Source organism: Bufo bufo, chromosome 5 (assembly GCF_905171765.1).
Source record: "Bufo bufo chromosome 5, aBufBuf1.1, whole genome shotgun sequence".
NCBI lineage: Eukaryota > Metazoa > Chordata > Amphibia > Anura > Bufonidae > Bufo > Bufo bufo.
The window spans coordinates 147,038,035-147,054,324 of NC_053393.1; the positions used below are offsets into that span (position 1 = coordinate 147,038,035).

The 16,290-nt window shown below is 42.8% G+C and overlaps 1 protein-coding gene across 2 annotated transcripts in view; it reads left to right on the forward strand.

The window, feature by feature from the left end:
• LOC121002248 (desmocollin-3-like) overlaps positions 1–16,290 on the forward strand; it is a 60,169-nt gene that overhangs the window by 14,784 nt on the left and 29,095 nt on the right. For both annotated transcript variants that reach the window (XM_040433621.1, XM_040433620.1), the window contains exons 5-12: positions 14–169; positions 2,791–2,935; positions 5,686–5,852; positions 7,138–7,272; positions 9,564–9,749; positions 11,016–11,275; positions 11,586–11,728; positions 14,041–14,268. In XM_040433621.1, coding sequence (XP_040289555.1) covers positions 14–169; positions 2,791–2,935; positions 5,686–5,852; positions 7,138–7,272; positions 9,564–9,749; positions 11,016–11,275; positions 11,586–11,728; positions 14,041–14,268 — 1,420 coding nt within the window. The remainder of the gene's footprint in view (positions 1–13; positions 170–2,790; positions 2,936–5,685; positions 5,853–7,137; positions 7,273–9,563; positions 9,750–11,015; positions 11,276–11,585; positions 11,729–14,040; positions 14,269–16,290) is intronic.

Genomic DNA, 16,290 nt, shown 5'->3' on the forward strand with positions numbered 1-16,290 from the left:
ATTTCTCCTGCAGATCCAATCTGACACCCAGTTAGATTACGAAATTCTATACTCCATCTCTGGGAGCGGAGTAGATCAGCCGCCCATTGGATTGTTTACAATAAATCAGAAAACCGGGGATATCTATGTCAATGGACCAGTTGATCGTGAAGAATACCCATTTTTCCAGGTATGTTCCAGGTATTTCAGAGTACATCTTTAATACATTTTGTCTTTCAAATCCTAACCGTTTTCAGGATCTATGCTTGCAATTACTAAATGAAAACATTTTCTAGTTTACAGCCAGAGGTTGAAAACCTGTCCTAACGATTTTGCTGGTAACACGGGTATTGCCAGGGCATATTCTTTTTTAGGTCTGATACACATAAGTGTTCATGCACCTGTATCAGTCATTTGGATATAAAGAGGATGAGTTTTCAGTCTTTGGATGTAAGCAGTTAATGTTTACATTGACCCACTGCAAGCAGAGATATTGAAAACTGTGAGGAATTGAAACACAAATTGCATCATAAAGTTGCTTCACTTTCATTAAAGGGGTTTTCCAGGCTTTTACTATTGTTGACCTATCCTCCGGATAGGTCATCAATATCAGATCAGTCGGGGTCCGACACCTAGCACCCCCGCCGATCAGCTGTTTGAGGAGACGGTGCGCACGTGCCATCTCCCTTCTCTCTCCTGGCTCACCGCTGCTGTCTATGGTCACTTGGGGAATCACTGTGTGTTAACGTTAAGTAATTTTGAGGACAGCATGCATATCGTTGGACTCCCTAAGAGCAAAGGATCAAGCATTTTTTAACCCTTTAAGGATGACTGTTATACATGTACAGCGGAAGTCTGGGGTTTAAAAATGGTGTCCAAGTTTCTGCAGTTTTAAAGGGCTTCTGTCACCCCAAAAACACATTTTTTTTCATTTTGGGCTTGTTAAAATCCTTATTGAACGACTATTCCCTACATAGGGCTCTTACCTTGGTCTGTGGCTTAGTTTCATAAAAAATCGATCTTTTAAAATATGCAAATGACTTCACTACCAGCAAGTAGGGAGTCTACTTGCTGGTAGCAGCCGCATCCTCCTTTTAAAAAAAAAACGCCCCCTCCTCCTGTTGATTGACAGAAAAGACGTCACCGAAAGAGAAGACTTCATCGGCGCAGGCGCACTGAGGGAGTGCTGAGGAGACGAGTGTCCTTCTCTCAGAGCGCCTGCGCCGAATGAAGACAGGCGCGGGATTTGAAATGCTGACAGGGCCAGCCGGAGGAGGAGAGCGCTCCCTGGCCCTGTCAATCAACAGGAGGAGGGGGCGTTTTTTTAAAAGGAGGATGCGGCTGCTACCAGCAAGTAGACGCCCTACTTGCTGGTAGTGAAATCATTTGCATATTTTAAAAGATCGACTTTTAATTAAACGAAGCCACAGACCAAGGTAAGAGCCCTATATAGGGAATAGTCGTTCAATAAGGATTTTAACAAGCCCAAAAACGAAAAATGTGTTTTGGGGGTGACGGAAGACCATTAAACAGCAGATACCTGAAGGTGGTACTGCCGATCATGGACATTTAACCCCGCAGATGCCATGGTCAATTTTGAAGACTGCAATCAAGGGAGCATTTGTTTGGTGGCTTCCAGTTTTCTAAAGGCTCCGAAGCTACCACAGCGATGCAGGGCTCCATAGGACATACTGAATCTCCCATAGACTGCAATGGTAATTCATTGCAGATATATCTGAGAAGCAATCAGATGATCTTATGTTCCCCTTGGAAAAAAATAAGTAAATATTTAAATACCCCCTTTTCCCAAATTAAAATGAAGCAATAAAAAAAGATAATGGGCATTGGCACGTCTCAAAATACCCGAAATATTAAAATATAAATGTATTCATCCCGTACAGTAAACGCTATCACAAAAAAAAAAAAAAAATGGGCGATTTGGCTTTTTTTTTTTTTTTTCGCTTCACCACCCTAAAAAATCGGAAAGGTAATTAAAAAAAGTTATACACACTCCAAAATAGTATGGATAAAATCTACAGATCACACCAAGTTTTGGAGGATCAAAATATGGCGATAAAGATTAAAACATAAGAAAAATTATAAATGTGATATCCTACTACTTTTTCTGGCAAAAACAAGCCCTCATACGGCTATATAAATAAAAGAATATATAAAGTTATAGCTCTGGGGAGGCAGAGAGTAAAAAAATGAAAATGGAAAATCCTAAGGCTACTTTCACACTACCGTTCAGAGCGGGTCCGTCTGATGTCTGCTCAGACGGATCCGCTCCTATAATGCAGACGTTTGTATCCGTTCAGAACGGATCCGTCTGCATTATAGTTTAGAAAAAATTCTAAGTGTGAAAGTAGTTCAGACGGATCCGTCCAGACTTTACATTGAAAGTCAATGGGGACGGATCCGTTTGAAAATTGAGCCATACTGTGTCATCTTCAAACGGATCCGTCCCCATTGACTTACATTGTAAGTCTGGACGGATCCGTTTGCCTCCGCACGGCCAGGCGGACACCCGAACGCTGCAAGCTGCGTTCGGGTGTCCGCCTGCTGAGCGGAGCGGAGGCTGAACGCTGCCAGACTGATGCATTCTGAGCGGATCCGCGTCCACTCAGAATGCATTGGGGCAGTACGGATCCGTTCGGGGCCGCTTGTGAGAGCCTTCAAACGGAGCTCACAAGCGGAGCCCCGAACGCTAGTGTGAAAGTAGCCTTAAGGGGTAAAAGAAATGCATTAAACATTCTGTTTGTTTATTTTTTTAAGTTTGTATATGCGTTTATTTTTTTATTTTCTTTATAGCTTATAGCTTATGCAAAAACACCCGATGGTTATGCACCTGAATCCCCCCTAGACATGCCAGTTGTAGTAGAAGACGACAATGATAATGCACCTATTTTTACAGAACAGACATTTTGTGCAGAAATTCTGGAGAACAGCCGTGCAGGTAAGTCGCCATAGCATTGTTGTGTCTGCTTGTTCTTATAAGTGTACCATGCATATGAGGGTGTGTGTGTGTGTGTATAGGTCAGGTTGATATGCAGGAAAACCATAAATTCTACAAAAAATATCTTGAGTGACATTGCTGACAGAAATCTCTCTTAAAGGAGTTGTCCAACGCTGATGTGTGTGTTATTTATTTATTTTTTGGAAAGAAATTCCACTTCAACCTCCCAGACATATGAAGAGAAGTATACTTGGACCAAGTTCACACTTCAGTTATTTCCGTCAGTTATTGTGAGTCAAAAGCAGGTGAATATCTTTCTATTAAACCTTATTTCTGTGGAGGCTTCACTACTGGTTTTGACTCGCCTTAACCTGAAGTGTGAACTGGATCCTACCCGTGCTCTGCCAATCTCCTCAGGCTCTGTGGGTCCTTCCATTCCCCATCTGTAAACTATGCACGGATGGGCTCATGTGTGTCGCTGCAGCCAGTGACTGGCGGTGGCGTGTCCCCAAGTGGCACATGAGCCAGAAGTAATGTGCTGCTTGGAGACTCGTCACTGCTGAGGCCACACATTGACTGCAGGGGTGCACTTGACCCTGTCAGTGCTGGTAGTTAACATGCAGGACAGGAAGTGCTGTAAATATAGTTCAGTACCCAAGGAGCCAGAAGAGAGCTTCAGGGAGCAGGTAAGTATACTTCCCTTTTACATGTCCAGCAGGGTGGGGGGTAGAATAAAAAAAAAGTCAATGTTGGACAACCCTTCACCTACAGTCGTGGCCAAAAGTTTTGAGAATGACAAAAATATTCGTTTTCACAAAGTTTGCTGCTAAACTGCTTTTAGATCTTTGTTTCGGGGATGTAGTGAAATATAATTACACGCACTTCATACGTTTCAAAGGCTTTTATCGACAATTACATGACATTTATGCAAAAAGTCAGTATTTGCAGTGTTGGCCCCTCTTTTTCAGGACCTCTGCAATTCGACTGGGCATGCTCTCAATCAACTTCTGGGCCAATTCCTGACTGATAGCAACCCATTCTTTCATAATCACTTCTTGGAGTTTGTCAGAATTAGTGGGTTTTTGTTTGTCCACCCGCCTCTTGAGGATTGACCACAAGTTCTCAATGGGATTAAGATCTGGGGAGTTTCCGGGCCATGGACCCAAAATGTCAACATTTTGGTCCCCGAGCCACTTAGTTATCACTTTTGCCTTATGGCACGGTGCTCCATCGTGCTGGAAAATGCATTGTTCTTCACCAAACTGTTGTTGGATTGTTGGAAGAAGTTGCTGTTGGAGGGTGTTTTGGTACCATTCTTTATTCATGGCTGTGTTTTTGGGCAAAATTGTGAGTGAGCCCACTCCCTTGGATGAGAAGCAACCCCACACATGAATGGTCTCAGGATGCTTTACTGTTGGCATGACACAGGACTGATGGTAGCGCTCACCTTTTCTTCTCCGGACAAGCCTTTTTCCAGATGCCCCAAACAATCGGAAAGAGGCTTCATCGGAGAATATGACTTTGCCCCTGTCCTCACCAGTCCATTCACCATACTTTCTGCAGAAGATCAATCTGTCCCTGATGGTTTTTTTGGAGAGAAGTGGCTTCTTTGCTGCCCTTCTTGACACCAGGCCATCTTCCAAAAGTCTTCGCCTCACTGTGCGTGCAGATGCGCTCACACCTGCCTGCTGCCATTCCTGAGCAAGCTCTGCACTGGTGGCACTCCGATCCCGTAGCTGAATCCTTTTTAGGAGACGATCCTGGCGCTTGCTGGACTTTCTTGGACGCCCTGAAGCCTTCTTAACAAGAATTTAACCTCTTTCCTTGAAGTTCTTGATGATCCTATAAATTGTTGATTGAGGTGCAATCTTAGTAGCCACAATATCCTTGCCTGTAAAGCCATTTTTATGCAACGCAATGATGGCTGCACGCGTTTCTTTGCAGGTCACCATGGTTAACAATGGAAGAACAATGATTTCAAGCATCACCCTCCCTTTAACATGTCAAATCTGCCATTTTAACCCAATCAGCCTGACATAATGATCTCCAGCCTTGTGCTCGTCAACATTCTCACCTGAGTTAACAAGATGATTACCGAAATGATCTCAGCAGGTCCTTTAATGACAGCAATAAAATGCAGTGGAAAGGTCTTTTTGGGATTAAGTTAATTTTCATGGCAAAGAAGGACTATGCAATTCATCTGATCACTCTTCATAACATTCTGGAGTATATGCAAATTGCTATTATAAAAACTTAAGCAGCAACTTTTCCAATTTCCAATATTTATGTAATTCTCAAAACTTTTGGCCACGACTGTACACATGAAAGCCAGTTGTTTTAATATAATGAAGTAAAAGAGATGTCTACATACACATACAGGATTGTTCAGAAATAAGCAGCCAATAAGACAACTGACCAAGTAATCACCTTTGTTCCTTAGAATCAGCAGTTTGGAAATGTGAGAATTGTGAATGGCATCATGTAGGGTAGAGCACAACAACCCCTTTGTAGGATGTGGTAGGTGTTCAAGCTCACGGGCCCAACAGTTGGCAGGTTTATTTCAATTGGTGGATTTCCACTTTTAAAGTGAAATTATTTTCAACGGTGAACATGGAGAGATCCGTGACGGTCATGTCAGGCACCTGATCAGAAAATGGCTTTGATTTTAGAAACTTCATGTGCAATGGTATTAAATTATGAAACCTTATTTGCTTGCTTATAATGTTTTCTTTCCCTTCTTTCCTTCACAGATACTGTTGTGGGAAGGGTAAATGCTACTGACAGAGATCTGGCAGGCTCTGCGCACACCAAGCTGAGATATTATATCATTGGACAAATTCCTCCGTCACCTGTTATGTTTAACATACATGGAGAAACTGGCATAATCACCACCGCTTCAAACAGGCTTGACAGAGAGGTTGGTGTTCCTCCACAGGGGTTTCTAATCTAACTGCATAGAATTGACCAGCAATAGGCCAGCAGAACTTGGAGCATTAGATCGAGTAAAATGCTAGTGAAATTGTGCTGTCAAATACTGACTGCACATATCGTCGGCAAATATTTTAAAGGAACACCAAACCTAGAAATGGATGAAAAGATAAAAAATCTAGTTGCCCTTGCTGTTTGTCAGTCTGCAGCACTTTCTGCATGATCCGGACACAAACAGCCTTGTAGGGATTCATTTTCTGCTGGAGACTGATGGCGAGTGGGGTAAAGAAGGGAGGCTCCTGCTCCAGCCACTTGTCTTACATCTTGTCATAGGATTATGAGGAGGAGGACCTCCCGACAACCAGATTTCGTTATATATTCTCAGATTTAACTGTAAAATGAGGCCAAACAGGAATGATGGCCCAAGGAGCAGCTGATTATGCCGACAACTGGCTGCTCGTTCTTTTACATGCAGCGATCACCTCCACAGTATGAGAATGAGCGATGGCTACTGCAATCTCTCATAGTCGTACAGCTGCCCTGTTTCTGCCAACAGAGTGCTGTTTAAACAGCACAATCTGCTGACCAGAAATGAAAATTTGCTTGTCTCCCGATAAATGAGCATTTTGCTCATTGACCGCCTGCACCTTTTAGAAGGGCAGATTATTGGGAGCAAGCATTCGTAGGATCTAAGTGAAAGGAGGAGATGCAGGGAGAATCTTTTTATTTTTAAATTTTTTTGTGTTTTATGCTTTTTATGTCCTTTTTTTTTTTTTTTTTTTTAGGTCATATGCTTTTTATATGTCTTTTATGCATTTTCTGTGTGTAGTGTTCCTTTTAAAAGCATCATATGGAAATGGATAGTTCAGAAACGTGGAGTACAGATAATGACTTTCACACAATATTCAGTATTTATTTCCTTCTTTCTGAAGCATATGGTTTGTTTCAGTATATTTCCATTGTATTGTATGAAGGTCTCCCTGTCCGATTTCCACCTAGAGCATATGTGTAAACCCAGAGCAAACACCATCCACACTAGTATTCTGGGTCCATACAGGCTTTTCACCTCTTCTCACATCTTAGAGTTGTATAAAGTCAGCAGTGTTGTGTTTATCCATTTGAGGAAGATATTTATACCTATATACAGTTCACACTCCATAGAAAGAGCGGAGGAAATTATTTATTTAGAGTCATTGTTTGTAGCTGAAAAAAATAAGACTTCTCGGGACAGAGAATTGTAATTTCATACTTTAAATCCAACGCTTCTCTTCAAGACTCAAGACCACTACACCCTTCTACTTGAAGTCCGTGACATGGATGGAAAGTACGGCTGCCTATCTTCCACTGGAACGATGTCCGTAACTGTCCTCGACGCCAATGATTTCGCTCCAAATTTCGTTAAGCAATCAGTAAGTGCTTCTGTTTCATTCAGTAGTCATGGTGTAAATGTTATAGTAGTGGATTTCTGACCAGTGAAATAAAGCTTTCGCCTGTCCGATGACTGTATTTCGGTATCAAGTTTTACTTGCGAATACTAATTTAGTTGCTTTTAGTTATAGATATTTATTAGGACATTGCAGGTATAACTATTCTGTAAACGGAACTGGTCCCCATGCAAGTACCATTTAGGGTTCATGCACACGACCGTATGTATTTTGCGGTCCACAAAAAATACGGATGACGTCTGTGTGCATTCCATATTTTGCAGAACGTAACAGCCGGCCCCTAATAGAACAGTCCTATCCTTGTCCGTAATGCGGACAATAATAGGACATGTTCTATTTTTTTGTGAAATGGACATACGGAAACGCAATGCACACAGTCCCCCCCCCCCCCCCCAAAAATAAATAAATTAAAATAAATTAAATAAATAAAGGAACAGATACGGAAAGAAAATACGTTCGTGTGCATGAGCCCTTAATCTACCAAGTGCAGGAGAAGCTGAGCAGATTGATAATATTGGTTTGTGAGAAAATGGTCGGTAAAACCTGTAACCTATTGATTGAAAAATCTGCTCACTAGGAGTCCAGTGGGTGGTCTCAGCCGATGATTGACAGATTGCCTTGTGCGTACAGATAGAAGTCCAGTGATTGACGGCCATAAGTAGAAAATGAGCAGAAATGTTACTTACAAGTCATACTAAACCTTTTCCCACAAAACAGGTTGTCAATCTCCTCAGCTCTCCCTGCTCTGCAATTTGCCTCTGGAAGATATGGCTGTCTGTTCAATGTGACAGATTCCTTTCATTTTAATTAGCAATGACAACGTTTTGCTAATTACTCATGTTATAGAGCAGAAGGAGCTGAGCAGATTGATATATAGCTCTGTGGGAAAATATATAGTATAACTTGTATTCATTTACACCTCTGCTCATTTTAGGCTTAGGGGTCCAGTGGGCGGTCCTACAAGTGATTGACAGATATTTCTATATGCACATTCTTATAAGAAATGTCACAGGCTCCTAAGCCCAGAATAAGCAGACAGCTCACCCTGCTCAATAAAATGCGGCTTGGCAGATTTAATATGCATTTTCAACCTGATGGGTTCTTTTTAAATCCCTTTGGTCCATGGTGGATCAAGAATTTGAGTTTGCAAGTGCTGCCAAGACTATATAATGGGAGTATTGGATATAATGCAGTGTTAAAGAGGTTCTGACACCCTGCACCCCAACTGATCAGCTGTTCTCCTGTATTTCTGGTGCTGGATCGAAACAGCTTCGTCCATTGTGCACTGGACAGAGCTTGTTGCTGCATTAATTTCAATGGGAGCAGTGCTGCAGTAACCAGCACCATCCATTACACAATGGATGGAGCTGTGCAGTTCTGGTGCCAACTTCGGGCCCAGGAGCTCCTGGAGAACATTTGACCATCAGGGAGATGTGTGTCCGACCCCTCCACTAATTTGATGGTGGTGGCCTATCCTGAGGAAAAGGCCATCAATTGTAAAGGAATGGACAACTCTTTTAAGCTACACTGTTCTATATACTGTTTCATAATCAATCTGCGAAGTAGACTTTGGAGAACCTTGCAGATCTGCTGCAATTGAAATACAAATATCTTGCTCCCTTGTTCAAACAGCTGATCCTACATACTGGCAGGAAAGGTGTGACTTGGATAAGGAGATTTTCTGTACTATGTATGCCAATGGGCATTTATTCACCAATGCACTGCCATGACCATGTTGCAGACAATGCTCTGCAAATCTCAGTCCTGTTACTCTGGAGAGTTAGAATTACAGCACCGCAACTGGAGGAGATTTATCAAAACTGGCTGAGATGCCCATAGCAACCAATCAGATTCCACCTTTCATTTTTCAGAGCTCCTTTGGAAAATTAAAGGTGGAATCTGATTGGGTACTATAGGTATCTAAGCCAGTTTTCCTTAAGGCCTCATTCACCCATCTAAATGAATGGGTCCTTATCCGTTTCGCAAAAGATGCGGACAGCACACTGTGTTAAGTTAACATCAGTTGTTCCGTTCCGCAACCCCGCAAAAAATATAATTGTGGACAAGACTAGGCATTTTCTATATAGCGCCTGCCCTGCCAGCCGGTATCCGTGTTTTGTGTAAAACACGTCAGTCGTGTGAATGTACCCTTACGGCTCTAGTGACTTGCTACATAAAGGGACTGATCTGTCTAAGCACTGAAAATGCACCATCCTCTCTGTATTTAGTGTTCTCCCATGCTTCTGTCCTTTTAGTATCAGGTAGAGGTGAATGAAAATGAAAGTGGAATGGTGATACTGAAAATCCCTGTCTTGGACAACGACCTGCCTAATACGCCAAACTGGAGAGCCATATTTTCAATCACCCAAGGAAATGAGTTGGGTCATTTCAACATTACTACTGATCCAAAAACAAATGAGGGACTGATCAGTGTTATAAAGGTAAAAGGAGGCCATCTTTTCGTGTTTTTTTTTTGCTCATATTTGTGTGTACATATTATTATTTATTATTAATAATATTATATATTTTTTTATTTTTTTTGTTACATCTTTGTTACCTACAAATAAATAACTGCATATTCCTTTCCTATGAAGTGAGTGTGGGACTTCTCTTAAAGAACTTTTCTGGTTTCATGATATTGATGATTGTGGGGGGGGGGTCCGACTCTCTGCATTCCAGCTGATCAGCTGTTTGAAGGGGCCAATGTGCTCGTGCTACGCCCCCTGCAGTGTTTACCTGCGCCCCGTCTACGTTGCAGCAGTAGTGCAAGGTGATTACTGCCATTCAAGTGAATGAGATGAAAAACTGTTGTTGCCCTGCAGCAAGAACTGCCGGTGTGATTCCAGCCTAAATGTTTTTTCCCTGAAACAGTATGGCTGTTGTCCGTGGGTCATTTCTGGTTTTGACAGTCACTTAAATGTATTGAGGTTTGGTACCAGACTCGTCCCATGGATAAGTGTGGCGTGGTTTCAGGGAGGCAAAGTAAAACAAACTTCCTCCTAATCTCCTATAACCTTTTTAAAATAAAGTTACTGTTTAAAATAAAGTTACCAGTTTTTACTTTATCAAAGCGATACCTCACACTGTAGCCCATGTTCCCTAGATGTCATATCGCAATTTTTTTTTTTCCTGATACGCTCCTCCGTTGCGCCGCAGTGCCCCTCTTTCTATTTAGGCGCCCTGTATGCTAATTAATAGCATCGTAACAGGGAGGAGGAGACATCAGCTTTTCCCAGTGGGCGTCTCCTTCTATCTGGCTGTGGCGCGGTCCAATCACAGCGGACGCGCTCTACTGTGATTGGACAGCTCCACAGCCAGATAGAAGGAGACGCTCACTGGGAAAAGCTGATGTCTCCTCCTCCCTGTTACGATGCTACAGTGTGAGGTATCGCTTTTATAAAGTAAAACTGTTGAAAGGACCTCTTTAAGGAGCCGTCTTGGCATTTTATTTATTTATTTTTGTATGCCTTGCCGTCACTTTTATTAATAAATTCTAAACTGGTAACCATGATTATTTATGTGGTGTAACATACCGAAAATCATAGGCAGATCCCACACCAAATTACTATGGGACTATAGGATAGTCATGCATAGCAACAAAAAGCTGTATATCTGGTCTTGTGCTGGGTTATTGCAGGATAGCGAATTTATATGTGAACAACTATAATAACGTTAAATGAATTGATTTAATTTTCTTCTGTATTTAGCCAATCGACTATGAGAAAAACAAACAATTTCTATTACAAGTGTCGGTTGCTAATGAGCTGAGCCTTGTGACACAGTCTGGGACAAAAACCAGGGGTGTCAGCACTATTCCAGTTACTGTCATTGTAAAAGATGTGGATGAAGGACCGGAGTGCCGACCTCAAATTAAAGAAGTAAGCGTGAATGAAAATCAGACCGCCGGACTACTTATTGCAGAAAATCCAACTTTTGACCCTGAAACTAAAAGCAGCTCTGGAATACGGTGCGTGACCTTTTTATGTTCTTTTATATTTATAAGGCATAAGTCACTTGGTATTATTAATAGTGCATTCAGAATTGGAAAATCATGGCTGCTTCTTCCAGAAACTGTGCCACCCCCTGCTCATGGGTTCTGCCTGGTATTGCGGCTCAGCTCCGCTGTGGTGACTGGTGTTGAGCTTTAAAACCGCGCGCAGCCTGTAGACAGGTGTGGCACTGCTCTTAGAAGAGACAAGCCGTGTTTTTTCTAATCCCAAGTAATCCATTCAAACATGTTGCATTGAATGTGCTAGTCATTAAATATGTCATCACAGGTACCAGATGCTGTCAGATCCACTGTCCTTGGTTAACATTGATGGAAACACGGGCCGGATAACAACAAAACAAGTTTTGGATTATGAGTCAAAAGAGATTCCAACCCATAAATACAATTTCACATTTGTGGCAACTGATCAAAGTAAGGCTTTGTTCCTTTTATTACTAATTTGGAACTGCAATTCTTGCCTACAGTATGAGGCTAGAGATACATAATGAATGTATTAAAGAGGACCTGTCATCTCTCCTGACATTCCTGTTTTAATAGCTACTTACATTCCCCGTGTAATAACAATTCTGGAACATCTATTCTTATGTCTGTATGTTGTGCCATTCCTTTTATTATTTCTACTAGAAGTTATAAATGAATTGTTAGCAGTCTGCAGTAAGGGTACAGAGGGGAGGTAACCAGTTGGGGGGTGTACCTGCACAGTCTGACTCTATCCAATCAGTGCTGCTATTGTCAGATTGTGCAGGTTCCCCCTCCCCAACTAGTTACCACCCCTCTGTACCCTTACTGCAGACTGCTAGCAATTCATTCATAACTTCTAGAAGGGGACATAAAGGAACGGCACAACATAGAGCCATAAGAATAGATACTCCAGAATGCTTATCACATGGGGAATGCATGTAGCTATTAAAACTGATACGTCAGGAGAGGGGATAACTACTTGCATTCCCCATGTGAGAACAGTTCTGTAGCATCTATTCTTATCACTCTCTTGTGCCATGCCTTTATTATTCCTGCTAGAAGCTATGAATGAATTGCTAGCAGTTTACAAAGAAGGCCCAGTTAGGTGTTACCAGTTGGGGGGTGGTGTCCCTGCACAATTTGACTTTATCCAGTCAGTGCTGCCAGTTTCACACTGTGTAGGGACCCCCCCCCTTCAACTGGTAACACCCAGCTGGACCTTCATCGCAAACTGCTAGCAATTCATTCTTAACTTCTAGTAAACATAGAGTAAAAAAACAACAAATGCTCCATAGTTGTTGTTACATGGGTAATGCAAGCAGTTACTAAAATGGTCATGTCAGGAGGTGACACTGTAAATAGGTTACTCTCTTTAAACAGAGATGCAAATTTAAGGTATGTGGAATAAGGATCTCAACATGTTGCAGTTTTCTTCAACTATTGTGATTCTTGGATGCATCATGTTGGTTAGTGAGACTTCATGAGAGTCTGTAAACTGATATCCTGTGACTTGTTCAGTAAGATGGTGGATTTATTAATCTTAAAGGGATTGTCTCCCATAAAAACATTTATTCCCTACCCTATAGGATAGCAGATTAGTATCTATTTGGCAGTGGTCTGACTGCTGGGGCCCCACCCATCAGAATAGGAGTCCTGAGTTCCCCCATTTTAATGCAGTGGTAGTCATGCAGCACTGCTGCCAATCTATTCTACTCTATAGATAGCCGAGTAAAATCGGCACATTACCCTGACCGATGTGCAACTTCAGTGTTTCCCTTTGGGAAGAAAAGTGGGCTGGGAGTGTACCTGTGTGATCCACACGACCAAGACCTATTCTTAATTCAGGTTCAAACTGAATGACAACTGCGGAGATCTCAAAATTGTTAGATATTTTAGAAAATTGTATAAATGTAGTCAATGAACTTAAAGCGAACCTTTCACCTGGATTTCACTTAATAAACTATCACCAGTACCTTATAGATTATCCTCATTGTGTTCCCATACAGTCTTGTGCCGCTTTCCTGGGATGTATATTCATGAAAAAAACGACTTCTAAAGTCCTTGTTTCCAGCTCCTGAAGTCACGCTAGAAGTCAAGGGGGTAGCCCTTCCCTCACTCCGGGCTGTAACTCCCCTGCCCTAACCCCTCCTCTAAGTAGTGTAACTGACACCCGGCTCAGTCGCCGGGACCGTGCTTGTACAGGCTGCGCATGCGCCGTCGGACTCAAGCGCGATCCTGTAACTTAATCTCGCATGCGCCGTCGAACTCGAGCGCGATCCTTTAACTGAATCGCGTGTGAGGAAGAGAAGACAGGCAGGCATCGGGGACGGCGCATGCGCGATTCAGTTACAGGATCGCGCTTGAGTCCGACGGCGCATGCGCCGCCTGTACAAGCACGGTCCCGGCGACTGAGCCGGGTGTCAGTTACACTACTTAGAGGAGGGGTTAGGGCAGGGGAGTTACAGCCCGGAGTGAGGGAAGGGCTACCCCCTTGACTTCTAGCGTGACTTCAGGAGCTGGAAACAAGGACTTTAGAAGTCGTTTTTTTCATGAATATACATCCCAGGAAAGCGGCACAAGAATGCATTGAAACAGAATGAGGATAATCTATAAGGTACTGGTGATAGTTTATTAAGTGAAATCCTGGTGAAAGGTTCGCTTTAACAAATTTCATCTAATTTCAGTTGTGGCTTCATCGTGTAAAAAGTTCTCATTAATCTATTTTGATCTTCATTTTTGTTACTTTTTCCCCCTATACCTAGCTGGAAAATCTGGTACCTGCGCCGTCACAATCATAATTAAGGATGTGAATGACAATAACCCACAATTACTCAGAATTGAATATACAATTTGCCAGCTGGGCAAAACATATGCAGATGTTACAGCAACTGATGATGATAGTGTACCCAATGGCAAGCCCTACACATTTACCCTGGATACCACTGCAGATTCATCAGTTACAAGCAGATGGCGCATTGTCTCTCAGGATGGTGTGTACTGTATTTTGTTTGGTTGTGTTTTATGCTATTGGATGTTCATAGAGATCAACATTGCTCACAGAAACATGGCACTGCATTTTTGTTTGTTACCCACTGTTGGTCATATTTGTTGCTTGGTAGTCAGTGGGCAAATGCTTACGAGTTGCCCAGGTGGTGTTCTATCAAATGCATCAATAATACCCCAGAGGGTTTTATGGATGCCTTTTAGAGTCCTAAGTGCCAAGAATGGCTGGCTAATAATTTATATTATTAACAATGAAATGTCTTGCTTGGTTTGAGAGGATTACCATATTTTTCGGACTATAAGGCCCCTTTCACACGGGCGAGTATTCCGCCCGGGTGCAATGCGTGAGGTGAGCGCATTGCACCCGCACTGAATACCGACCCGTTCATTTCAATGGGGCTGTGCACATGAGCGATGTTTTTCATGCCTCACTTGTGCGTTGTGTGAAAATCGCAGCATGTGCTATATTCTGAGTTTTTCACGCAACGCAGGCCCCGTAGAAATGAATGGGGCTGCGTGAAAATCGCATAGCATCCGCAAGCAAGTGACGTCAGCGCAGGTCCTTCTATCTTCATTCAGCAGGACCTGCCTTAACAAACCCAAACCTCAGTGAAGAAGTCCGGGTTCGGGTCTGGGTACCAAACATTCAGTTTTTTATCACGCATGTGCAAAACACATTGGACTCCACTCACGCGGAAAAAACTGAAGAACGCAACTATTTTCCTTGAACACACCCGCATCCTATTCGGCCCTCACCCGCGAAGCCCGTGTAATAGAGGCCTAAGGCTACTTTCACACAAGTGTTTTTTTGCAGATCCAATATGGATCTGCAAAAACGCTTTTGTTACAATAATACAACCGCATGCATCCGTCATGAACGGATCCGATTGTATTATGTCTTCTATAGCCATAGCTGTTTTCGATTGTGTCAGAGATCCGTCCCCATAGACTTACATTGTGTGCCAGGACGGATCCGTTTGGCTCAGTTTCGTCAAGCGGATAGCAAAACACTGCAGGCAGCATTTTGGTGTTCGCCTCCAGAGCGGAATAGAGACTGATCGGAGGCAAACTGATGCATTCTGAGAGGATCATTTTCCATTCAGAACGCATTAGGGCAAAACTGATTCGTTTTGGGCCGCTTGTGAGAGCCCTGAACGGATCTCAGAAACAGAAAGCCAAAATGTCAGTGTGAAAGTAGCCTTAGATGCAAGACGCCCTGCCAGGTATAGACAACAGAAAATTGTAAACTAGCTATGTTCTACTTATTATAACTTCCCTAGTAGTTTAATGACTTGAAGGGATCATGGACGGCTCTTGTTAATTTTAGTATTTCATGATTCATCTGTTGACCATTGAAGCAAACGGCAATGGTCCATGTGGTCACATGTTAGGAGTATCAACGTCACAAGTTACAGTGTACAATACAGTACTCATTCTGTAGTCCTCTTCTTACTGGTCTGACTCCTCCCACTGGTGGCAGCATCAAAGGTCCTTAAACTCCATGAGCTGACTAATCGCTCAGCCTCCTCTCCTGCCTGCACTGATCACATATATCAGTGTCGGGCAGGGGGAGAGAGAAGTGTACAGATGCACACCTCTCTCACTGATCCAACAAAGTGCTGTATGAGCCCTCGTCCAGATCATTAAAGGGTTTCTACCACCAGAAATACTGTTATGTAGCTGACTGACATTAGCGATGCGCCAATGTCAGCACTACATAACAGTATGTTTCTAACATTAGTTCCTGCAGCCGTTTTTGTTTAAAAAAAGCACTTTTATAGACATGCTAATGAGCCTCTAGGTGCTATGTGGGCGTCATTAGCACCTAGAGGGCTCCGTCCACTAACCATTTCAGCCGCCCATCGCGTCCCTCCAGCCCGCCCCGCTCCTGTTGATTGACGTGAAACTTCTCAGTATCTCGTACCAATTCCCGCGCCTGCGCCGTGCGCTTCTGTATTCGGCGCAGGCGCAGTGAGAGAATGCCACACTCCTGGTGCCGGCTTCCTTAT